At 41.6% G+C, this 26,912-nt stretch overlaps 1 protein-coding gene across 1 annotated transcript in view; it reads right to left on the bottom strand.

Moving 5' to 3' along the window:
• col12a1b (collagen, type XII, alpha 1b) overlaps window positions 1-26,912 on the bottom strand; it is a gene marked incomplete at its 3' end in the record, with an annotated part of 171,033 nt that overhangs the window by 76,009 nt on the left and 68,112 nt on the right. The window contains exons 26-39 of the mRNA XM_084000189.1: window positions 26,423-26,552; window positions 24,971-25,110; window positions 22,066-22,198; window positions 18,657-18,796; window positions 10,271-10,400; window positions 9,383-9,522; window positions 8,610-8,739; window positions 7,255-7,394; window positions 6,172-6,301; window positions 5,891-6,030; window positions 5,136-5,265; window positions 4,551-4,690; window positions 2,671-2,800; window positions 356-495 (exon numbers count right to left, since the gene is read on the bottom strand). Coding sequence (XP_083856315.1) covers window positions 356-495; window positions 2,671-2,800; window positions 4,551-4,690; window positions 5,136-5,265; window positions 5,891-6,030; window positions 6,172-6,301; window positions 7,255-7,394; window positions 8,610-8,739; window positions 9,383-9,522; window positions 10,271-10,400; window positions 18,657-18,796; window positions 22,066-22,198; window positions 24,971-25,110; window positions 26,423-26,552 — 1,893 coding nt within the window. The remainder of the gene's footprint in view (window positions 1-355; window positions 496-2,670; window positions 2,801-4,550; window positions 4,691-5,135; window positions 5,266-5,890; window positions 6,031-6,171; window positions 6,302-7,254; window positions 7,395-8,609; window positions 8,740-9,382; window positions 9,523-10,270; window positions 10,401-18,656; window positions 18,797-22,065; window positions 22,199-24,970; window positions 25,111-26,422; window positions 26,553-26,912) is intronic.

Genomic DNA, 26,912 nt, shown 5'->3' on the forward strand with positions numbered 1-26,912 from the left:
TGTAAAAATGATTTTTTGTAACCTTTGTTACTGTCGCTTTAAGAGGACAGAGGCAGTTGAGGCTTGGTGAGGACTGAGCCACACAGTTTTCTTACCGTAGTGCCTTTCTTGAATGAGAAAACTTTGATTTTGGATTACTCCTGTAATTGGATACATTTGGAAACAAGGAATAAATACATTCTTTCTAATCTTTTTACACCCGAGTCCTGTGGACATTTTTTCCATGCAGTAAAGGTGCACGAGTCAAGTTAACCTGGCTAAAAGCTTCAACTCCCACATGGATGAAGCTTCACAACCTCCTGCAGAAAAGTGTTACCACCACCATCACCACGGCAACACGAAACGAGTTCCTTACCACGTCCTGCTCTCCTCCGGCCACCGGCACCCAGATGACGATGTATTCTCGTACGTTGCCCTCGGCGGCGTCCCAGCGGACGTTCAGGGTGCTGGTGGTGGGATCGGTCACCTGCAGGTTCCTCGCAAAACCCAGCGGCTCTGAGCGAGAAGAAACACACACACACACACACACACACACACACACACGAAACAGGAAGACAGAGATTTAGTTCTTTTCATTCAGCGTTTGTTTGGACCGGAGCGGACACAGCTGCTGTCTGGTCAGAGGTCACCGGTGTCCACGGGGCAATTTGTCCACACGACGGTGCCAAGAAAATGGTGGAGTGGAGGTTTTTTTTTTTTTTTTCTGGCGACAGAATTTCAGTTGCACAGGTCCATTGATTCACTTGTGTTGTATATTTGTGTTAGTTGTGGAGAGCGGCTCTCTGGTCGCTGCTGCTGCTGCTGCTGCTGCTGCTGAGCTCATTAATCAACAGCAGTGTGTTGCAGTGGAGATGAAAACTTCATTACCAAAGATAGTTTCACTCCTCACTCCTTTGACTTTTTTCTTTATTTGGAGAAGAGAAGTCAAACACTGGTGCTGCTGGAGGAGCTGCAACAGGAGCTACGTACTGTATGTTCCCATCCACATGTTTTCATGATTCATTAAGTTATGTTGAGTTAAAAATGTCTGATAGAAACAGTAAAATCTGGTTTAATGTCATGAATATGGACAAAAAGTGTCTTGTCGATCTCATCAGATCAGTAAAAGGCTTATTATGCAATGATAGAAACAGTTCTTTGTCGGATAATTATCAATTTGCAAACATGTTTTATGTCAGTTCTGTTATAACTTGTGCAATATTTACAATTTGACAGCTAAAAAGCTCAATTAACTTGGCTGGCAAGGAAACAACGTTGTCATCACACTTTTGGTTCATTTGGCATGTGCTTTTGTGATTCAGTGCAAATGCAAGAAATGTATTAGATGCACCAGTTTGAGAGTGCAACACAGATTTTTATTGAATCTTGAGCTCGTAGATGGAAACAAACTTTCACCCACCGGCTTTATTCACATTCATATTTTTAGCGATCTTCAAATACTTAGACTTCCTCAACTTGAAAATGAGACATTTGTGGAACTGCTCTACCTCTAAGTCCTAAATCAGCTGTAAAATACACTTAAAACATTTGTTTTTCTTCTCTTTGTTACATTGTTTGGCTTCCTTTCCCATGAAAATGTCAGTTTTAATATTTTTGGTACGGACCCCTGAGCCTTGTTTGTCAGTTTACCCTTTATCTTCAATTTAACCTTCCTCTTAAATCAGCTGTAAAACACACTAAAACAATTATTTATCATCCCATTTGTTTCTCATCTCTTGGTTACGTTGTTAGGCTCCTTATCAATGAAAAGGTTGGTTTAGCACTTATGATTTCAGTTTGAACTCTAAGAATTGTTCTTATTGTTATAACTAACTAAAAACACAAATGTCATAATTTTAACCAGAGCATTTTAGATTTTGTTAGTTTTATTTTGTTTGAATAGAGTTTCCTGACAAAGTCAAAAAGCCTTGATGCTGTAAACACATTTATGTTGTACTTCTATGCATTAAAAACCTAAAAACGGCTCAGTGGCGACCTGAAGACAAGAGGAAGGTTAAAGGGATAGTTCACCCGAAATTCAAATTTCAGAGTCCTCCGTGGCTTCTCTAAGTTACGGGGGGGTCCACGCAGCAGTATTTGTCTATATAATGGTTGTCAATGGATACCAACTTTCTTCGTCCAAAAAGACACACCAAAAAACATCCAAATACCTCCATGCTGCTCGTCTGTAATGTCCCTCTTGTATTGAAGCGCCGACATGAGAAATTGTTCCGGCGGTCAGTGCAAATCACGCAAGATTTGACAATTTCTCATGTCGGGGCTTCAATACAAGAGGGACATTACATACGAGCAGTATGGAGGTATTTGGATGTTTTTCGGTGTGTCTTTTTGGACGAAGAAAGTTGGTATCCATTGACAACCATTATATGGACAAATACTGCTGCGCGGACCCCCCCCCCGTAACTCAGAGAAGCCACGGAGGACTCTGAAATTTCTCCCAGCCCTTAGTCGACATGAGGGTGAGTAGATAATGAGTGAAATTTAAATTTTGGGTGAACTATCATTTTAAGAGCAATTCAAGATGTTTTGAATTGTTTGTTGAGCCAAAGGCAATTTTTTTTATATCCCAGGTGGACAATAAAGATGTATTCTATTCTATTCTATTCTAACAAGATGATTCCCTGGTTAAGTTAAAGTTAAAACGACCTCGTCTCCTCTGACGTGACTCACTTGTCTTCCCGGCGTCCGCCAGGCTGGGCCCGTCTCCCTCGGCGTAGACCGGCACCACGGTGACGGTGTAGCGGGTGTCAGGCAGCAGCTTGTCCAGCACGGTGGTGGTGGTGCTCTCCGACACTTGTTCCTACACACACACACACACAAACACACACACACACGGTGAACGTCCACACTCACATTCCCGGCCTGACCTTTGACCTCCAGCAGGTGAGAGCTCGAACATCTCCCTGAAGGAAACAGCTGCGCTTCACAACACACACGTTTCCCACTGCTATCACTTTACACACAACAACAACATATTGACAGTTACATTGACGTGATGATCGGTGGTTTATTTCTAAGGTTAACCGTCCAAGTTCATTCATTTTTTTTCATAATTTTCTCTTCATAAACTGGAAAATGGAACAAATGGAGATAAAGTTGGCCCGGGTCGGACCGGCTGACATGCATCCAGTTATTCCCCGGTCGACTGTTGTTCAAATTCCTCTGGCACCGAGGCTTTCAAAAGGCTCCCTCTGTTAAATTCACTTTGACAAACTAATTGGAGGTAAAAGTTTATTCTCTGACGGAGACGAGGACGAGAAGCCAAAGCTCTGGTGGCTCGGGGGTTTGTTGTTATTCCTCGGCTCTTTACGTTGAGGATTTACACGCCGACCGAAGATAAACACCACCAACACCGACACAGCGACGCAGCGACGACGGATCCACTCGGAGGATTTAGTCGACTGATCCGCGGGATTATCCTGAATCCTGAGGGGGGGTTCATCGTTTCGCTTCTTTTCAAACAAGATCTGACGGCGTTTTATTGTATTTGTAACATCTGCTGCTGCTGCTGAAACCGTCACGTCACGTCACGTCGCGTCGCACTCTGAAAGACGACGACCGCTTTGATCACTTTGTTAAATGATTTTCATGTTTCAGCTGCGTGTGGAAACAGGTTCCTGTAGTTCTGTCTGAGAGCGCTTTAAGGACAAGAGAAACCACAGGATGTTTGACTTGTTTCAGTGTCGGGAGGATACGTTACTTTGACTTTATCCTCAATGCAATGAAGCTGAACTTAAAATATTCAAAAAATAAACTCAAGTTGCTTAAACTCCTGAAAACTTAAGTCAGGTTAACACAACTCAAACTCACTGAACTCTATGTCATTTCAGTTTAACTCCATTAAAACTTGGTTTAAGTTAACTTGATTAAACTCAACTTACTTCAGATCAATTTAACAAGACTTAACTTACCTCATCTTAACCAGGCCTTTAATTTTCTAATTTTTTTCTGGTGTTTTGTATTTTTTCAAAGTTTAGCCTCACTGTTTTCTGCTGTTTCTCATTGAACTCATTAATTTAAACAGAATTTATTCACGATAAGATAAGATAAGATAAGATATAATAATTTAAGATAAGATAAGATACAATGCGATGCAATGCAATGCAATGCAATGCAATGCAATGCAATGCAATGCAATGTAATGCAATGTAATGCAATGCAATGCAATGTAATGCAATGTAATGCAATGTAATGCGATGCGATACGATGCGATGCAATGCGATACGATACGATACGATACGATACGATACGATCATATCGCTCCCATGAGGAGATTTATCTTGGACTCCCAGTGCTGCGTACGTTGCATTTCCTGCTTCCACAGCTACAGATATAATCAACATCACATTAAGCATGGAAACTTAAGTGCCATCAGTCAAACACATATTACAGAAACAGAGAACGTATTAGTCGAGAAGCAGTGGATTTCTGTCTGTACATCCGGGAAATGGACCAGTACGTCGTCTGGTTCAGTCATTCTGTTTATTGAATAAATATATATAATGATAATAATATTATATATCCTGGTCTGTCCAGGTCTGGGATCTTACCACGATCTCCATGCCTCCGTCAGCAGGGATGTAGATGACCTTGTATCCCTGGACGTTTCCGTCGGCGGGATCCCAGGTGACGGTCAGCGTGGTGATGGTCGGGTTGGTCACCTTCATGGTCCCCACTCCGCCCAGAGGCACTGGGAGCAGACACACACAACGGTTGTTAGGAAACGATTCACGATTCATTCAGGGATGTACTGCTATCTAGGATCTGGGTTCGGTTTCTGCCGAACCTTAGAACATCATTTTATATCTTTTTTTTTTCTTTCTTGTTTTGAATGAGACAAAATACTAAATAAAGCCTGAATCCTTAATGACTGAAGCTTAAATGTTTGCTGATTAGCTTAAATTCTGTTAAAATGCAAAATAGTGGTAAAAATGATTGCCTATTGTTTTCTTTTTTACAGTAGATGTTGTTTACTGCATTTATAATATTACTGCATTTATAAACGGCCGAATCTTAAACAGTGAATTCGGTATTTGGCAGGACCCCAGAAATCAGGATTTGGTACATCCCCAATATTCAGTCAAAGTGAAGATGAATATGTTAAAAATGAATAAATAAATGCTCAGTGCTCGTACAGGTCTTTCCGTTCTCAGCCTGGCGCTTCCCCTCCCTGGCTGGATAGACCGGTAGCACCGACACCGTGTACACAGTGTCGGGCATCAAGTTCCTGAGGACGATGTCGGTGGTTCCTGCAGCAACTTGTTCCTGTTCACACAGACACACAAAGATTTTTGTTGTTTAAAAAGTTATTTAAACACGGAAGAGCATTAGGGCCAACAGCGGAGATTATTTTTTTAAGACTCTGAGATTAAAAAAGTCATCTCGGAAATTCAAACTTTTTTCTCAGAACCTTAAAAAAAAATCTCCGTTGTTGAGTTATGATGAATACACTGCAAAAACTCAAAACCTTTCCAAGAATATTTGTCTTATTTCTTGTCAAAATGTCTCATTTCTGGTCAAAACTAATCTCTTTCCACTTTAAATAAGACTCATCACCTAAAAAATAACTTGTTTTTACATAATTTTCACTTGTTTCAAACAAATTTTCACTTGAAATAAGTAGAAAAATCTGCCAGTGAAAGCAAGATTTTTGTGCTTGTAATAAGAAAGAAAAACTTGCTCCACTATCAGATGATTTCAAGTGAAAATCTGCTTGAAAGAAGTAAAAAGTGTCTAAAAACAAGCTGCTTTTAAATGTGATGAGTCTTATTTTAAGTATAATGAGATTTGTTTTGACTAGAAATAAGACAAACATTCTTGGTAAGATTTTGAGTTTTTGCAGTGTAAAATGTTCCTCCGGCGGCTCAGTGGCTCAGTGGTTCGTTCTCACCATCTCCTCTTTGCCTCCAGCGGCCGGGACGAAGAAGATCTTGTAGAGGCGAACGGCTCCGTCGGCCGCGTCCCAGTCCACGTTCAGAGAGGTCATGGTGGGGTCGGTCACCTTCAGGTTCTTCACTCCGCCCAGAGGCCCTGCACAGCGAAACAAGATGGAGGAGGAGGTTAAACAAACACATACTCATTGTTTTGTTTTGTTTTGTTTTTTAACCACGGAGGGTGAAGGACAGCTGTCGTCTTTTTGGTTTTTGTGAAGGACATGGGTCATGTTCGTACTTGTCTTTCCGTTCTCAGACATGCTCTTCCCCTCTCCCTCGGCGTAGACCGGGACCAGGGAGACGGTGTAGACGGTGTCGGGCTGCAGGCCGCGCAGGACGGTGGCGGTCGTACCGGGTGTCACTGTCTCCTGAGGTTTGACAACAAAGGGACACATCAGCAAAAAACATGACGTCAGGTTACACTTTACTTTACAATGACATGAGAAAGTATTTGCCCCCTTCCTGGAGTCCCAAAGCTTTAGAAATGACTTTGTAACTGACAATTACTTGTTCACACAGGGCCAGGTGGGTTTGGATCGCTTTTTGGGTTATCTAATTGTCTAATATTAAAGCAGAAGTAAGCGATATTTCTGTGTTAATATAAGTCTTAAATAGTTATATCTTCCGACAGCAATCACTTACATAGAGTGTTTGGACCGAAACACGGGTCTGTCAGTCCCTCTGCTCTGCTCTGAGCCGAGGAGAAAACATTTATCGTATCCTACAAGTTTTATCCAATGAGGAGAGAGAACGGCATAAAGGGGTGGTCCTCTCTGTGTGTGCAGCCAAGGGACGCCGTGAATGTGGTGACGTAGGGACGAGGACCAATAGATCCATAACGAGGGCGGGGGCTGCTAACTCCATCTGCTGACAAGACGTTATGGTGCGTTCAAGGCAACTCGTAACTCGTATTTTTCCGACCTGTGAAGTCGTATCATTTCGATCTGGTACGAGTTCACGGGACAGAAGTTACGAGTGGCCGTTATAGTGACTTTCACAGACAACAGGTCAGAAAAACACGAGTTACGTGTTGCCTGGAACGCTAAAAAATCGTAAGTCGTGACTTGAAGCTGTAACTTACGGTTTCAAAAGCCTGCCTGGAACGCAGAATTAGCCCAAAAGACCGGATCACTTACTTCTGCTTTAAAATTTGATTGATGATTTTAAACATGTAACTGTGGCAAATGTGAAAAAAAAGAAAAAAGAAATCAGGAAGGGGGCTAATACTTGATGCTTTTTCTTTGAATAAGGTCAGAAGTCCAGTTTGTATCTGGCAGCAGGACAGCATCTCTCAGTGAGTGTCTGCTCCTACCAGTCCTACCATGCTCTCGGCTCCTCCGGCTGCAGGAACGTAGGTGATCTTGTATTCCTTCACTCGGCCCTCGGCCGGTTCCCAGCGCACGTTCAGCGTGGTCATGGTCGGGTTCAGCACCTGCAGGTTCTTCACTGCGCCCAGAGGCTCTGAGGACACACAGGTCAAGGGTTATCTGACAGGATCTCTTTCTTTCTGTCTGTCAATGGTAAATGGTAAATGGACTTGCACTTATATAGTGATTTTCTAGTCACTTGGACGACTCAAAGCGCTTTACAATGTAAATGTTCACCCTTTCACACACATTCATACAGCAGCATACGTACGCAGACAGGCTTTGGAAACTAATCACTCACACACATTCATACAGATGATATATCGGAGGGCAGTTCAGTTCAGTGTCTTGCCCAAGGACGCTTCGACATGCGGACTGGAGGAGCCGGGAATCGAACCACCGACCTTCCGGTTAATGGACGATCTACCGCTCTACCTCCTGAGCCACAGCCTGTCTGTCTGTCTGTCCTTCTTTCTTTCTTTCTTTCTTTCTTTCTGTCGTTTTGTCTTTCTTTCTTCCTTTCTTTCTGTCTGTCTTTCTGTTGTTTTTTCTTTCTTTCTTTCTTTCTTTCTTTCTTTCTTTCTGTCTGTCCTTCTTTCTTTCTTTCTTTCTTTCTTTCTTTCTGTCTGTCTGTCCTTCTCTCTGTCTTTCTTTCTTTCTTTCTTTCTTTCTTTCTTTCTGTCTTTCTCTCTGTCTTTCTTTCTTTCTGTCTGTCTGTCTGTCTGTCTGTCTGTCTGTCTGTCTGTCTGTCTGTCTGTCTGTCTGTCTGTCTGTCTGTCTGTCTGTCTGTCTGTCTGTCTGTCTGTCTGTCTGTCTGTTGTTTTTTCTTTCTTTCTTTTTCTTTCTTTCTTTCTTTCTTTCTTTCTTTCTTTCTTTCTTTCTTTCTTCCTTTCTTTCTGTCTGTTGTTTTTTCTTTCTTTCTTTTTCTTTCTTTCTTTCTTTTTCTTTCTTTCTTTCCTTCTGTCTTTCTTTCTATCGTTTTGTCTTTCTTTCTTTCTCTCTGTCTTTCTTTCTTCCTTTCTTTCTGTCTGTCTGTTGTTTTTTCTTTCTTTCTTTCTTTCTGTCTTTCTTTCTCTCTGTCTTTCTTTCTCTCTGTCTTTCTTTCTTTCTGTCTTTCTTTCTTTCTTTCTCTCTGTCTTTCTTTCTGTCTTTATTTCTTTCTCTCTGTCTATCTTTCTTTCCTTCTGTCTTTCTTTCTGTCGTTTTGTCTTTCTTTCTTTCTTTCTTTCTTTCTGTCTTTCTGTCTGTCTGTCTGTCTGTCTGTCTGTAACCACGGAGGGTGAAGGACATCATCAGGTCATGTTCGTACTTGTCTTTCCGTTCTCAGACATGCTCTTCCCCTCTCCCTCGGCGTAGACCGGGGCCAGGGAGACGGTGTAGACAGTGTCGGGCTGCAGGCCGCGCAGGACGGTGGCGGTCGTACCAGATGCCACGGTCTCCTGAGGTTTGACAACATAAGTGACACAAATCAGTCAGGTTACACTTTACTTTTGCCCCTTCCTGGAGTCCCAAAGCTTTAGAAATGACTTTGTAAGTGAGACAAAGAATTTCCAGACTGATAGATGTCAATGATTTTGTTTTTACATCTGTTTTTGGATTTATTTTAGATGTGTTGCTTTTTGAGATCTTTTAGCCTCCTTCACCTCCTGTAACCCTCCTTTGTGGGTTATCTTTGTCTAATACTAAAATTAGAAAGGACTCGCCACACTGTAGTAGGACAATTGACCTGCGCACTGCTCGAAACGTTGTCCTTTTTATAGTCCTCTAATAAATCTTTGCATATTTGGGAGCTACTACAGTGTGGCGAGTCCTTTCTTGTTTTTGATATTCGTTTCCCTGGACTTGGCTGCACTTCTGGATGTGCGCGAGCCTTTTTTTGCTCATCTAATATTAAAATTGTTTGATGATCTTAAACATGTAAGTGTGGCAATTTATATGCAAAAAAAGAAAAAAAGAAATCAAGAAGAGGGCAAATACTTTTTCACAGCACTGAATATAACAGAGTTTGTGCTTCTCTTTGAATAAGAGGACAGAAGCTGGATGAACTCGCAGGTTTGGGCTCTGTGCTCCTACCAGTCCTACCATGCTCTCGGCTCCTCCGGCTGCAGGAACGTAGGTGATCTTGTATTCCTTCACTCGGCCGTCGGCCGGTTCCCAGCGCACGTTCAGCGTGGTCATGGTCGGGTTCAGCACCTGCAGGTTCTTCACTCCGCCCAGAGGCTCTGAGGACACACAGGTCAAGGGTTGTTGTCTTTCTTTCTTTCTTTCCTTCTTTCATGGTCAAGATGGCGGCGCGCGTTTGTGCAGCGGCTCACGGCTCTTCCTCTCTTGTTTACACTGAAGGGGGGCTCTAATTTCGTTATACCGCGAGTATAATGACAAATAAAGGCATTCTGATTCTGATTCTTTCTTTCTTTCTGCAATAAGGAAGTGTAATTAATAAAAGCTGGATGAAAAGTCAAAAAAAGTGTTGTTCTGCCATTCTTTCTTTCTTTCTTTCTGTCTTTCTTTCTTTTAATTTCTTTCTTTCTGTCTTACTTTCTTTTTCTTTCTGTCTGTCTTTCTTTCTTTTAATTTCTTTCCTTCTTTCTGTCTGTCTGTGTGTCTTTCTTTTAATTTCTTTCTTTCTTTCTGTCTTTCTTTTTCTTTCTGTCTGTCTTTCTGTCTTTCTTTCTTTTCATTTCTTTCTTTCTGTCTGTCTGTGTGTCGTTCTTTTTTTCTTTCTTTCTGTCTGTATGTCTTTCTTTCTTTTAGTTTCTTTCTTTCTTTCTTTTAATTTCTTTCTTTCTGTCTTTCTTTCCTTCTTTTCATTTCTTTCTTTCTGTCTTTCTTTCTTTCTTTTAGTTTCTTTCTGTCTGTCTGTCTTTCTTTCTTTTAATTTATTTCTTTCTGTCTTTCTTTCTTGATTTCTTTGAACTGAAGAAATGAAACTAAGTATAAACTCTGCCTGGTGAAGAAGTTCAGACTCACTGGTTTTTCCGTCAGCGGAGATGTCGGAGCTGACGCCGTTGTTATAGACGGCGGCCAGGGAGACGGTGTACGGCGTGTCGGGCTGCAGCTTCTGCAGGACGACGCTGGTCTTCTTCCCTCCGACCTGGATCTGTTCACAGGAAACAACACGTCAGCTGTTAAAACCCTGAAGGTAGACCAGGTATAAGCCTTTTTTTGTTATTATTTATTTTTATTCCATTCAATTAATAATTTCTATTGGATTGGTGTATTTGTATCTATGTACTGTATCGTTGATGCTTAAAGGGACAACGAGGAGTTTTGGAAAATTGAAATTCTTTGACCGGCGCAAGACAGACTCATGTTTTACTTTACTTTACTTTATTTCTCACGACCACGCAAGTGGTATGAAGCACAAACAATAAAACAGTACAAATAATCAGAGATAGCAAGAGGCAGTGGAGGCTGTACATACTTTGTACATACATCTCTGACCAGGACAGAGCAAAAACTTCACTTAAACAGAGGAAGGACACGTTTCAGAAAGGCACCTAGCTTATAAATAACTTTTGTTTTATCAGACTGTAATAACAAAATTAGTTCAAACATAGATGGGCGACGAACATAGTATTTAGGGAGGTATTTTTCTCTTAGATATACAATACATGTGTTCTTGCATTTTTTTCATTCATCAAGAATTAAAGTCAGAGGTTGGAAGACGATCACATACCGTCGTAGTTCCGACCATAGACGACGATTCGGCGAAACCGAAAGTAAAGAAACGCTGGTCGTCTCGCCCAGCATTTCCACCACCACCAATAATAACAAAATAACAATAGAGACAAAACGATATATTTATCAAAAATGGGCCCATTAACAAGTGTGGGTAGCGTAGATTCATCCACATTAACGTGAGACTTTTTTATAACCAAATAGAAACTCCTCGTTGCCCCTTTAATAAAAAGAAAATGAAAACAAAAACAAAACCTGTAGGTAGATGTTACTGAGGTTCAGCCTGAAAACACGTGAATTCATGTCTCTTTAAAAAATGTATCTCCGAAATAAAAGCGGCCATTTTTTGTAATAGAGTCATGGAACAATGTCTGACGTCTTTATTAAAACAACACACGTTTTGTTTGTCTGCACTGTAAACACACACAGAAACAGACATAGAAACACCTGACAACAAGCGAAGAAGCTGCAGCTGAGACGTCGTCGTCGGGACGGGAACGAGCCTCCGCCTGCGACCACTTATCCTCTCCTCTCCTCTCATCTCATCTGCACAAACTAAACTGCGTAATAACTCGCCAGTGTGTCATGTTGTGGAGACGGATCCTCTTGTTTTTTCTGAGGACAACGTCAGGCTCAACTATTTACATTATTCGGACGTGAGCGGGGGGGGGGGGGGGGTAAAGGGTTTCTCCGTATGGGAATCCAAGTGGGCCGTGGGGAAATCCTGAGAACAACAACTCTGCAGTTTATCAGGGAAGTGATGGGGCAGCGTAAACACATCCACAGAGGGCATAAACAGTTTGCCTGGTAGCTAAGAGATACAGGACGGAGGGTATCACATCACATTTACATCACTATGTGGGGAATGTGGATGAGCTTTTTATTCAATAAGTCCTAGTGTTCCCCACCCCCCTGCCCCCCGCCCCCCCCGGCAGCTGTTTAGTTTACTAATGGACAATCAGTGGCTCCTCTGGGGATCGGACTTGTGATATTTTGTTTATGAGATGATGTTTGAATCATGAGGTAACGGAGCTTTGTTCTGTCAACAAACCAAAACCACGAAAAACCAACAACGTGTCCGACCTCCACGCTCGCTAGCTCGCTCTCTGAGCTCTGTAGTCTGACGCCCGAACATCTCCATAAACACCTCCTCAATATATATAGGTTCATGTTTTTTTATATTAAAGGGATAGTTCAACATTTTGGCAAATTGGCCCATTGCCATAATCCCTACAGTCATAGCAGTAGGTTCGTTACCTTTAATTGTCGGTGCAAGCTATTTTTAGAACGGCGGAGCAGAGCCGTGAGCTGCTCAGAGCTACGCTACGGAGGCTCATTATGGGATTTCTTGGTTTCCCTCATCAAACTCATCAAATACAAAATCCAACAACTCCACAACGCTCTGGTGGACAAGTTGTGACCTGCACATTCACCACGCTATGAGATAATAACACAACGTTACCAGACAGAGTTGTTTTAGAGGGAAATTCATGCAAAACCACTGATGCGCGTTGCCTTCAGGGACAGTTTTTCAGCAGGCAGTCTCTGTATTTCCCTCTAAAACAACTCTGTCTGGTAACGTCGCTTGCACCGACAATTAAAGGTAACGAACCTACTCCTAAAACTATAGGGATTATGGCAATGGGTCCATTTGTTGAACTATCTCTTTAAATTATATTAAAACCATGAGGCAGCAGCTTCACTGGACTCTGATGCATTAGACAGGGGACTGGATTCAGCAGCAGATGAATCCACAGAAGAGAGAGTCTGAGGTAGCAGGACGGTGTGTGTGGGATACAACTATAGAATAATACCTGGCGTCCAAATATCGCGTGATTCGCAGTAACCGCAATGACGCCGGCGCAAATCACGCGATATTTGGACGGACCAGGAAGAGGAGAAGAAGAAGAAGACGAGAAGCTTCCGCTACAAACAAGCTTAAAATATAGACTTATTTAATTTTTTTCGGGACAATTACGCAATTTGGGGCTTCAGCACAAGACGGACATTACATACGAGCATCATGGAGGTATTTGGATGTTTTTTTGTGTGTGTTTTTTTACGAAGAGCTCCGGTGTCCCTTTGCAACCGTTGCATTGAAATTCACTGCTACGCCGAGACCCCCTGTAACTCAGAGAAGGGACGGTGGACTCTGATAATTCTTCCAGCCCTTAGTCAACATGAGGGTGAGTAGATAATGAGCGAAATATCATTCTAGGGTGAACTATCCCTTTAAATGTCCAAAAGCTCAGACAGACATCATTTAAGTGTCGAAAACATGTTTGGATTCCTTTTTTTTTTTTTTTTTGTAGATTTTCATTGGTTTTTTCATAGATTCAATAATTGAGTCTGCACAAAAGTCAAAGAAAATGGCTTAGAAATATGAACTAGGTAAATACTGTTTATTATTTAGAGGGTGTGTTTTTTAATATGGGCAGTTAAAATATTAAAGGTTTCATATTTCTGTGTGAAATGAGACCTGAATTTCCTAAAGGACATGTATCCAAGGGATCAATTGAGTTTCTATGTAAATGAAGTATTTCTGAGTTGAGCTAATTCTTCTTCTTGACTTTAACATTTCAACAGATGATAAAAACCTTTTCATGTCGCGTTCCTCCGTCTGAGAGGAAACCCTGAGCTTCGTCCATGATGACTGACGTTAGAAACAACAGCGTGTCACCGCGGGATACACACGTGACGTAAGGGGATCAGAGATGTGTGATGACATCATCAGGCTCGACCCTGACACGTTGTTTGGTTTAAACGCTGTCATAACATCTCAAGAGACACGTTGAGTTTCTCCTCACGCGGATCGCTGCTCCGTCTCTCTCTGTCTCTTTCTCCTTTTTAACCCATTTCCAAAAGCTAATCGCCGGTGAAGCCATCGGGCAGGAATGTGAGCTCACACACTCTTCTGACCGCGACGACGTGGGACGATGTCATGAAGCAGACGTCAGAATATGGGCCTGTCCCAATTCTCCCCCTAGCCCTAAATATTTGCCCTAACCCTATATTTTGCGCGTTCACGTGTAGGGGTAGGGTGTCCCATTACTCTAGGGAGCAAGGGGAAGTGCGATTTTGCCCTTAAAATCAGCCCTCAAAATGTAGTGAGGTCCGATGCTTAAAACGAAGTGGAAAATGAAATTACCCGTTGTCATGCTCGATCGCCGTTTAGACACATCTGAAATGCTTGAAGAAACATTACTATTTCTCTCTGTGTGTGTTTTGTGTCACTATGTGTGTCGGTATTTATTGGGTGAATCACGGTGTTGCATCAGTGGCTCAGCTGACAGGGGCAGCTAATGGCAGCAGCAAAGCTAACGGCGGTAGCTAAGCTAACGGCAGAAGCTAAGCTAACGGCGGTAGCTAAGCTAACACCAGGACGTCAGCTGTTAAAACCCTCCCGTTATGGGACACGACATGAAACTACTCCAGTTAGCTCAGTCATGTTGTAACTCAGATATCCGCTGGAGAAAATATTTTTTCATGGAGCGTTTATTGAGTCACTGAGTTATTAAAGTTAAACAGGTAGCTAACCGTTAGCCCTGCTAATCTATGATAACCATGACTAATTACAAAAATTGTTTAGACTAAGATAAACAAACACAGCCAACGCAACAGGCAACACAACAGCGGAACCGCCGACATTTTTCCTGAATGAAAATATAGCACGCTCCACCGGTAGAATTGTAAACATGTGACGTATGTTATCACGTTCGCTACGTTCACTACACTAGTGGTGTCCCGTTTCCATAGGGAAAGATTTTCAGCCACTTTCCCTCAACGAGGGGAATTTACGGTTGAGGGCACTCAAAACCAAGTGGAAGTTTTAAGGGGGAGAATTGGGACAGGGTCTATGATGGAGGAGGACGAGGAGTTGTGGATGCTGCAGGTTTCTAGCGGTTATTTGAATCTTTTGTTGTTAAAAACTTCTAGTGTGACTCAGGAGTAGTGTTGCTTTGGTCACCGAAAATTATGACGAAATATCATCGTCAACGACCCTTTATCACGTGACGAAAACGAGACAAGACGAAACATAAACAGTGGCCATGTGACGATAACTATAATAAAATATATAATGCAATATTGTTGACGAATAAAAACGAGACTAAATGTGGTTCACAAAACAAAAACTCTGCTAAAATGTCTCTTCATTTTTTTCGTTGACCAAAACAAGACGAGACAAAATTATTATTATTTTGCAGTATTTCTGTTTCATAGGCAGCAACGTCACTTCCTCAATCCCCACCCGCGGCATTATTTAGACATTATTTATGACTAGCGTGTATGTAGCTATTTGTTTGTGTGTGTGAGAGAGAGTGTAAAGTGGGTTTCTCCAAAATATCTGCTAAATCTAGTGTGTGGCAACCGAAAATAAATATGTTGAGCAGCATCTTTGTGTCTGGAATGGATGCATTCTATAAGGTAACAATAATATAAAAATAAGATAACCATGTTTGAACTGTGAAATTGGTTTGACTAAAAGAAAAATGTGGTTTTGTCTATAGTTAGGCTACTATTAGGTAATTATACTACATTGACTGGGTTAAATAGAATTACATTACTAGAAAGAGATTAAAATAATTGACTAAAACTAGACTAAAATGTCATCAGTTTTCGTCGACTAAAACTAGACATAGTCATGGGTTATTCTGACTAAAATAAGACTAAAATGTTCAGAGTTTTAGTCGACTAAAACTTGACTAAACAAAAAAGAGCATGAACCTGACTAAAACTAATAAAAACTAAAATGACAGTTTGGCACAAAGACTAGACTAAAACTAAAATTAAAGGGACAACAAGGAGTTTCTATTTGGTTATAAAAAAGTCTCACGTTAATGTGGATGAATCTACGTTACCACTTGTTAATGGGCTCATTTTTGATAAATATATCGTTTTGTCTCTATCGTTATTTTGTTATTATTAGTGGTGGCGGAAATGATGGTCGAGCCGACCAGCGTTTCCTTCGTGGCTTCGCTTTTCCAAAACTCCTCGTTGTCCCTTTAAAACAGGCCGCCAAAAACAACACTACTCAGGAGCACGATGAGTTCAAGTGCAGTCGGTCGATTCTCAATTCTTTTGAGGAACATATTGGATTTTTAATATGAAACCCAAAACACACGAGGTGGGAAACACAGAATCTTTTGATGTGTCGGGTCCTGGGTCAATAAAATTCCCGTCTTCTCAGTGTTTTTCTTTTTGGTTGTGGACGTCCACGAGGACGGAGACTTCCCGTCAGATCCACCAGCTGACGACCGATGAGCTTCTATACACGCGCTCTGGGAGGCGTAAAGAGAAGCTCCTCTGACGGATATAAAGCTCTCCATCATATTTAGACATTCATCCATTTGTCATCGAGCGGACCGGTCCCCAACGCTCCGAGGCTCGGCCGGGAAGCGCCGCACCCCGACAGCCCCCCCATTACACCCCGAAGAGAGAGGAATCCAGTCACGGTGCGTTGCCGTGGTTCTGATGATGATACCCAGAGTGGGTCCTCGCTGCCAGAGAGCCAGGGATTCGCTTTCTGGTAAACCTCAGAAATCCGCACAACAATCCAGCGCTCGGAGCCAATTTGGGTGTAAAAGCTTAAACAAACATTTTAGGGATCTCCGAGGTCAGTTCCTATTGTTCAGCGCCGGTGGAGCCGCTCCAGCCTCGCTCTCCTGGTAGCATCCACAGCCAAGTTATTATGTGTGTGTGTGTGTGTGTGTATTTAGATTAGCAGCTGAAAGATACCTGATACTGACAGATGTTACAGTGAGGTCACAGATACAGTTTAGTTGTATTTTCTTATATTATTAATAATAATAATAATAGGCTAAAACACAAACATCTATGACAGACTGACGCTTCACTCTCAAACTTTTCATCTATAACCTCCACTTTTATTAGGCTATTCTTTGTCTTTTAATATTGTGCAATAACTTCCTCTTTTGTTATCTTAAATATAAATAGGTACGTATATATATAGATAGATATTTATTGAGTCCTGCTCTGCATCCTGTTTAGTTTTTATCTGTGTTTTTATGGAGCCATGATGGTCATTTGGTTCTGTTCTGCATCTTTCATGTTTTTGTTTCTTGAATCTTGAATCTTCTCCCTCTAAGAATCAGTCCACAGTAAACGGCTTCGAAATATTAACTAGGTATATACTGTTTATTATTAAGAGGGTGTGTTTTTTAATATTTTTATGGGCCAATTTGGGTTATTAGTTACTAAACCCAAATTGATAATTAACTTATTAGTTAATTATTGATAACTTATTAAAATGTCTTTTAAATGTTCACCTGTTTGTGTCAAGTCACAGAAAGTAGAAAGTGTAGAGTTAATGTTTGTCATCTAAATTAAAATAACAATAAAACAGGATGTTTCATAGTTATTATTTTGTATTAATGTGTATTTTTCTGCTCTGCTTCACATCTTATTACAAACCTCTCATTACAAAGTCTGTGGTGTTTTTCTCTTTGGTAAAACCGGAGCTTTGTTAACCCATTTTGGGAAAACGTACACAATATAATTAAAGCAGAAGTGAGTGATATGTTTGTGTTAATATAAGTCTTAAATAGTTATATCTTCCGACAGCAATCACTTACATAGAGTGTTTGGTCTGAAACACGGGTCTGTCAGTCCCTCTGCTCTGCTCTGAGCCGAAGAGAAAACATTTATCGTATCCTACAATTTTTATCCAATGAGGAGAGAGAACGGCATGCAGGGCTGTGTGTGCAGCCAAGGGACGCCGTGAATGTGGTGACGTAGGGACGAGGACTGTTATGGTGCGTTCAAGGCAACCCGTAACTCGTGTTTTTCCGACCTGTGAAGTGGTACCAGTTCGATCTGGTACGAGTTCACGGGTCAGAAGTTACGAGTGGCCGTTATAGTGACTTTCACCGGTAAAACAGGTCGGAAAAACACGAGTGGGTTGCCTGGAACGCTACAAAGTCGTAAGTCGTGACTTGAAGCTGTAATTTACGGTTTCAAAAGCCTGCCTGGAACGCAGCACTAGCCAAAACGACCGGATCGCTAACTTCTGCTTTAAGAACATCCTGGGTTATGAAATACCTAAATAATGTGGTGTTATGTACCTTGGGAACTTGAATCAATATGTCCTGGTCAAAGACAGATATTTAATAAAAAATATTACTGGTCACATGTAAAAAAAAAAAAAAAAAAACAATAGCAAGAAGATGGTATAAGGCAGAGCCACCAGCTGTGAATGAATAGCTAGAAAACATTAGAGAGGTCCATAACATGGAGAAAATGTTTTGTGACTAAATGGGAGAAGTGGACCCAATGGGACACAGTTGGGAATACCTGAAATATGTCTTATTCATATTTTTTCTCTTGGATCTGTATACAGTGTAATTTAACAATGGACGCATGTAGCCACGACTGTTGTACTTCTTTTTTTGTTTTTGTGTTCTTTTTTCTCAGTTGTATCAGATTTTTCCAACTGCTCCACACGCAGAATGTAATTCATGGATCTACTGTATACTGTATGTATACCTTGTTGTTTACATGTGGAGATGAAAAATTTCAATAAAAATTTAAGTTAAAAAAAACGAAAAAACTGGAGCTTTGTTTTTTTTTTACGTTCTCTATAAACGCCGATGACACCGCCCTGTTTTCCTCTGAGCATCTCGCCCTCTCTGCTGAACCGACGGGTCAGTGAACTCACCGTGAGGGGGTCACCTCCAGCTTTGGGGACGTAGGTGATCTTGTAGTTCTGCACGGGGCCCGGCGGCGCCTCCCACTTGGCCGTCAGCGTGTAGATGGTGGCGTTGATAACCCGCAAGTTACGAGGAGGTGCTGGAGGCACTGGCAGCACAAACACACACACACACACACACATGGAGTGAGATCACACAGTAAAATCAGTGCTTCCTGTGTTTGATGATGGTGAGGATGAGGATGGAGATGGTTGGTGGTGGTGGCGGTGATGGTGGTGATGCTCCCACAGTCTGACAGGTGGTGGAGCTGGATGGTGACGGAGGTTCAGGAGCAGCAGGTCAAGTCAGTGAAGCTGTTCAGAGCAGGACCGGAGCTCAGCCAGACGCCAACAACACCTCGCATCATTTATTATCTGTTTATTACATGTAGGAGGGGCTTAAAAAACTAATAAATAATCTAAATATTGATCAATTTGGGGCTTTTGTGGTGAATGTAATGTAACAAACACAGAAAAAGTGAATTATCTGATATTTTAGGATAATAAAAATGGACATTAAAGGGACAACGAGGAGTTTCTATTTGGTTATAAAAAAGTCTCATATTAATGTGGATGAATCTACGCTACCCACACTTGTTAATGGGCCCATTTTGGATAAATATATCGTTTTGTCTCTATCGTTATTTTGTTATTTTAATTAATGGTGGAAGTGCTGGTCGAGTCGACCAGCGTTTCTTTACTTTCGGTTTCGTGGCGAGTCATGAGAATAACGCCGCCGAATCGCCATTTATGGTGGGAACTACGACGGTATGTGATCGTCTTTGAACCTCTGACTTTAATTCTTGATGAATGAAAACATGAGTCGGTCTTACGCCGGTCAAAGAATTTTACGGTGCGCGCGGAGGCTCATAAATGTAGTGTGGAAACACTTCGCTTTTCCAAAACTCCTCGTTGTCCCTTTAATGAAAAAATCGGAATGCTTTTTGACAAATTTTGAGATTAGAACAAACCAATTTGGGAAGGACGCTAACAAAATTGCAGATTATGCCCCCAGAAAGGAGGAGGTTCTGCAAAAAAAAAAAACACCTTTCTTCCACTAAGTGACTGAACATCGTGTGAAATCCTTGGTCTGGTCTGAAGTGGACGTCCTGTGAGCTCCAGTCCTGCTGCAGAACCACTGTTCAAAACATGCGACATCATTCATCTGAGGATGAGGTGGACACTGATGGAGGAGGAGGAGGATGACGACACGACCACATGACGTTACAACAATGTGATGAGATGAATCGCACTGTGACAACAGGAATGTTATGATGACGATGACACGGTGGGAGAAGGTGATGGAGGGTAGAGGGGGGTGGAGAAGGAGGAATAAAACTCAATGGTTTAATGGTGGCATTAAGACAAATGAGTCACAGTCATGGAGGTCTGTGGAGGATGATGACGACATGTTACTGGTCAAAATTCACACTTTCTGCATTTGAAGCTCTGGATCTACGTTCACACCACAATCTGCTGCACCTCTGGAATATGACTGAATATGATTTATTTATTTACACTACAAGATTAGAAATGATAATGAATAGAAAAACTAATTTGTTCTTAAACTGCTTAAAGCATTTTTGATCATACAGCTGCAGAAAAAATAAAGAAACCACTTCAAAGTGATCTGGTTTTACTATTTCTAGGTATGTGTTTGAGTCAAATTAACATTTTTGTTTCATTCTATTAACTACTGACAACATTTCTCCCCAAATTTAAATGAAAATATTGTCATTCAATGCATTTATCGGCAGAAAATGATAATAAATACTAAGTCTTTCAGACCTTGAATAATAATAATGTCAAGAAAATGTGTTCATATTCATTCATAAATAACACAACACAAATATTTTTAACTTAGGAAGAGTTTGTAAATCATGTTTATAATGTTTATTCCCAACAGTGGGTTTTATAATCCTTCTATAAAACCAGATGTGGTTCAGGTGATCGATCACCTCATCAGTGTCTCATTAAGTAGAATGATTGTGTTTGTGTTGCTAATTTAAAAAGAGCTGGAATGGAACGAGTGCCAGACATGTAGAGATGCTTTTTAATAAACATTTGTGGAAGTGCTCTCTTCATTTTTTTCCGCAGCTGTAAATCATGATTGGATTTGAGTTGGACACGACAACCACAGAAATCAATGAGAGTGATCCTGTGGCTGCAGCAGCTGCTTCTGTGGGAATTTATTGTGTTTTCAGTTGATGCACAATCAGATGTGTTGATATAAAAACAATTGATCGAATTCCTTATAGACCGAATCCCCTTGTTGTTTACATTCCACTTCCGGGTAGAAAACCAGCACGTAATTTGAATGAGATCAATAGTAACAAACGAGAGTTTAGCTATATATATCATATTTTTCACGCCCTATCACCGTTTAGACAAATCTGAAATGATTGAAGAAACATTACTATTTCTGTGTGTGTGTTTTGTGTTGCTATGTGTTGTATTTATTCAGTTGGGGGGAATCACGGTGTCTAGAAAGCATCAGTGGCTGCAGCTGACAGGGACAGCTAACGGTAGCTAAGCTAACGGCGGTAGCTAAGCTAACATCAGGACGTCAGCTGTTAAAACCCTCCCACTGTCAGACACGACATGAAACTACTCCAGTTAGCTCAGTCATGTTGGAACTCAGATATCCGCTGGAGAAAATATTTTTTCATGGAGCGTTTATTGAGTCACTGAGTTATTAAAGTTAAACAGGTAGCTAACCGTTTGCCCGGCTAATCTATGATAACCATGACTAATTACAAAAATGTGCACACGTAAATAGTAATGTTTGTCCAATCATTGGTTTTATAAACTTTACAAACATCAGATTAGTCTAAACGGCGATATAGTAACATGAAAAAGTAGATATATAGCGAAACTCTCGTCCGTCACTATTGTTCTCATGCTGGTTTTCTAGGAAGTAGTTGTAAACAACAAGGCGATTCGTCCTATTGTCATTTCCTTCAGTTTCTATTGGCCGGCTGTACTAGCCAGCAGCACCGGCGCTGTGCTCAGTGAGGCTCAGCCGCTGGTGGTGGTTGTTTTGTGGTGAGAACGTAACAGCGAGGCACTAAAAATGCACAAGACATGCAGTTAAGAAAATAAAAAAATAAAAAAAGTGTGCTCCGGTCAACACTGTCCCGTATCGTCCACACACACTCATCAACATGACAGTGAAGAGGAACCTGTCCCTCTCACAGAGACACATACCCTTCGTAGCCTTTAACACTAGAAAGAGACGTTGAGAGAACAACACAGTTATTTCACAGTCACATCACTGAGGGAAACATATGCTGCTGGGGTGGGTTGGGTTATTGTTTTTCTGCAAGTTGGTGGGGAGGTGGGCTAGGGGGGGGCTACGGGGGCCGAGTGGCCGACTTACATGTTTTCTCGCTCCCCATCAGGTCCTCGCTCTCCGACTCGTCGGGGTAGATGGCCGTGACGGTGACGGCGTACTCGGTGTCCGGGTCCAGGTTCTCCAGGACGTGAGAGGTCTCATCGCTGTTCAGGATGGCCTGAGGAGGAGGAGGAGGAGGAGACATGGTGAGGAAGGTAGAGTGATACTTTAACCCCTTAGGGCTCTGAGCCTACTTCAACTGTTTTGATTTTTGCCTTTATATACCACATTAAAAAATGGATAGTTAAAGGATAGTTGAACATTTTGGCAAATTGTCCCATTGCCATAATATAATCCCTATAGTCATAGCAGTAGGTTCGTTACCTTTAATTGTCAGTGCAAGCTATTTTTAGAACGGCGGAGCAGAGCCGTGAGTTGCTCAGAGCTACGCTACGGAGGCTCATTATGGGATTTCTTGGTTTCCCTCATCAAACTCATCAAATACACAATCCAACAACTCCACAACGCTCTGGTGGACAAGTTGTGACCTGCACATTCACCACGCTATGAGATAATAACAGGACCTACTGCTATGACTATAGGGATTATGGCAATTGGCCAATTTGCCAAAATGTTGAACTATCCCTTTAACCATACTCATGTTTGGTTTCGTTTTTTTTTCAGCAGGACTTGAACTCTATGATATAGAGAGTTATTTTTCCACTTTAACCTACTCACATAAGGGACAAAAATAAATAAACATCTCATATCGGCTGATTCCACCACTTTTTTTTTTTTTACATTTTGTAAAAATAGTTTTACAAAAAGCGTTAAGTCTCAACCAGACTCTGGTCTCCTGAACTGGACTAAAAAGGAATAAAAGCCTCAGAGTCTCAGTTAGAAGTCGGGTCTGTTTCTATTTTCTACAAGTTCTTGTGAATGTACAAAGTGATCGCCTGTTTGAGCCCCTTTCTGAGCTGCTTCATTCCTGCTACAGTTCTCAACGGGCCTAAACCCGGTCCGACCTGCGAGTGTTGAACGTTATTTCTCGGATGCAGCCAAAAAAAAGTTCTTTTGGACCTGAACTCGGTCATCATGTTGTTCGGTCGGTTGAGACTCTGACTGACCCGAGGAAAGGGGCAGAGCCACATTTATTTATTAGAAGTTGAATTGGTGCTGATTAAACTTGAAACTTGAATTAATACTTAAATACATGCTGTCCCATATAGACGCCTAGCTGTCTCTAAATAAAAGAAGCTGCTATTGGATAATTTATGGTATAAGGAAATAAATGCAACACCTTCCCTAATTAAAACTATCATATCTCTGGTTTTTACTTCTGGTCTATCAGTTTCAAATCTGCTCTGTGGAGTGAAGTGGACGGCAGCGCTGCAGGTGAGCCAGTGTTTCTGCTACGGCGCTTCGAAGGACGAACTTGAGGGCTGTTGAAAACATTTCTCAAGATCCTCTTCGGTTTTGTTAACAGGAAAGAAACGCTCTAAACAAACTAACTCTCTGTATGTACTGCAGGACGCAGAAGGACGTGGAGAAACGTTTCCTCGTGATAAACTCAGAGTGGCGTGTTTCTGGTCGTGAGGAGGTGACGAGCAGCGCCGAGCGGAGCCCAACGACAGCTCAGAGGAGTCTTATATCCAGCTGACAGCGGGTTTCATCTCATTCACAGATTCTTTGAGCTCATGTACGTCGGGCGTGGAGAGAGCGGCCGGGGCCCAGAAACCCCAGTGGAGGGCCAGGGAGGGAAACAAAGAGGGCTTTATTGTTGCTTCAGCTACACTGGGATGTTTTTGCTTAAGTCCTGGCAAACACAACAACTGTGTTTTGCGAGGCATGGCAGTTTTAAAGGATCTGTGAAACCACAATGGATCATTACTGAAACCTTTTGTTTTTTCACTTCTGTAATAAGAAATATCTCCAGAGACAAAGAACTTTTTTACTGGAAGGTTGAAGGGTTGAATCTGAGCTGGAGTTTTTGTTTTATAAAGCTGAATCTGCAGGTGTGTTTTGACTCTCTTGACCTGAACCCCCCACTTTTAGCTCCACGTGTTGCGTTCAAGTTCAGTTTTAATCACAGGAAGGAAACTGCATCAAGCTACAGGCACAAAAAAAAACAGAAAAAACAACAACGGTGCAGCGAGGAGGCAACTGGAAGCAGATGTTTACTGTCACAGAGAGACGGCCGCGTCCAAACGAAGCTCATTTGCATAATTTAAGTACTCTTCGCTGGGTTATTCATTTCTTCAGCTGCCAGCGAAGCGTTTTCGACGACAAGTGGAAATGTAAAGAGAAAGAAAACACAAGCAGAGACAATCTGGACTCAAGATGTCAGAGGTCTCTCTTTCTTCATCCGAGTGTTCGAGGATCAATTAACTATATTTGTTGATCAGTTAAGGCTGTTATCACAGGTGTTAGTTATTAGTGAGTCACATTACTGAATGGAAAATCAACCTAAGAACATAGTGATGGAGTCAATCTATTTAAAAAAAAAAAAAAGTGGAGATTAAAGTGGAGTGTTGTCTGTGATGTGGTTAGGGTTGCAAAATTCCGGGAATTTTCAAAGTTGGAAAATTTCCATGGGAATTAACGGGAATATATGGGAATAAATCCGAAATGTATAAAATTGATTGGTGAGGGTGAGTAATATTTTGCTCAACATTCATGTTTTTGTGGTTCAGTAAAAGAATTGATTGTTCATACAAGAATTAAAACTTGATAAAGTTCTACTCAGAAATAAATCTGTTGAAATGTCGTGTTTTTTAATTATATTATTTTGCATTTTGGATGTCTGCTTATGACAAAACAAAATATTTACATTTATGTTTGGATATGATACAGTTTGTTTAAATGAATTAACCCCGAATTTCCAGTTAATTCCCATAAATTCCGGAAATTTACTGGAAATTTTCCCTAGATGTGGTGTTTTCAGACTCACAAACTGGTAGTTGGTCTCTCCCTTCTTGGTCCAGCCGATGCGGTAGAGAGCCACGTCGGGAGCGCCGTGCTCCCAGGTGGCTCGGAACGACTTCTCCGTGACCTCGGAGAAACTCAGGTTCTTGGGCGCCGGAACAACATCTGTTCACAGAGAGAGACACAACTTTTATTTACTACACTTTGTAATCGCACAACTATTCCTGTCAATGGACACAAACATCATCAATTACTCAAATACTTTTACAAACAACAAATCTGTCAACCACACAGACACATCATAACTTGGAGAGGGAGAAAAGAAAGCAAGAGAGGGAGATGAGGGAGAGAGAAGGAAACAGAGAAACAGAGAGCAAGAAAGAAAGAAAGAGGATGAGAGAGAGAAAACAGAGAGCAAGAAAGAGGATGAGAGAGAGAAAAGAGAAAAAGAAAGAAAGAAAGAGAGAGAAAGAGGATGAGAGAGAGAGAAAAGAGAGAAAGAAAGACAGAGAAAGAGGGAGAGACCGAGAAAAGTGAGAGAAAGAAAGAAAGAAAGAAAGAAAGAAAGAAAGAAAGAAAGAAAGAAAGAAAGAAAAAGAAAGACAGAGAAAGAGGGAGAGAGAGAAAAGAGAAAGAAAGAAAGAAACAGAAAGAGAGCGAGAAAGAAAGAAACAGAGAAAGAAAGAAAGAAAGAAAGAAAGAAAGAAAGAAAGAAAGAAAGAAAGAAAGAAAGAAAGAAAGAAAGAAAGAAACAGAAAGGGGGGAAGAGAAAGAAAGAAACAGAAAGAAAGAAAGAAAGAGAGCGAGAAAGAAAGAAACAGAGAAAGAAAGAAAGAAAGAAAGAAAGAAAGAAAGAAAGAAAGAGGAGGTGACGTCATGAGAAGCAGCTCAGTGTGTGTGTGGTTGTTTGCATGTGTGTGTTCCAAGGGCTTCGTGTTTGTGCTTGTGTGAAAGTTTGTTTGCGTGTGTAAATAAGTGCACGTGTAGGTGTGTGTGTGTGTGTGTGTGTCCTCCATGTTTGTGAGGTCCACAGTTTAGAAAAGACCTGCAGAGACTGTATTATATCATGTGTGTGTGTGTGTGTGTGTGTGTGTGTGTGTGTGTGTGTGTGTGTGTGTGTGTGTGTGTGTGTGTGTGTGTGTGTGTGTGTGTGTGTGTGTGTGTGTGTATGTGTGTGTGTATGTATGATGAGAACAAATTGCTCCTCGGTTCAGGAGGGACTGATGATCACACACACACACACACACACACACACACACACACACACACACACACACACACACACACACACAGATTTATTGGTGTTCAGAGAGAGTCCCGCCCTCTGAGCCGAGGAGGGAAAGTGATGTCACACACACTCATACACACCTCATCATCACTGACGGACACATACACACACACACACTCACACACACACACACACACACACACACACAGACACACACACACACACACACACACACACACACACACTGACCTGTGATGGCGCTCCCCACCATGGGGTTTCCCGGCCCCTCGTCGTAGATCGGCGTCACGGCGACGTCGTACTCGGTCTGAGAGATGAGGCTGCTGAGGACCAGAGTGGTGATGTCACCGTTGACCTCGACCTGCAGGGAATCAAACAGGCGATCAATGATCAATCAACTCTCTTCTCTGATTGACTGGCAAGGGGTTATTTAAAGGGATAGTTCAACATTTTTGGCAACTGGCCCATTGCCATAATCCCTATAGTCATAGCAGTAGGTTTGTTACCTTTAATTGTCGGTGCAAGCTGTTTTTAGAACGGCGGAGCAGAGCTGCGAGCTGCTCAGAGCTACGCTACGGAGGCTCATTATGAGATTTCTTGGTTTCCCTCATCAAACTCATCAAATACACAATCCAACAACTCCACAACGCTCTGGTGGACAAGTTGTGACCTGCACATTCACCACGCTATGAGATAATAACACAACGTTACCAGACAGAGT

Source organism: Trachurus trachurus, assembly GCF_905171665.1.
Source record: "Trachurus trachurus genome assembly, chromosome: 24".
Taxonomy (NCBI): Eukaryota; Metazoa; Chordata; class Actinopteri; order Carangiformes; family Carangidae; genus Trachurus; species Trachurus trachurus.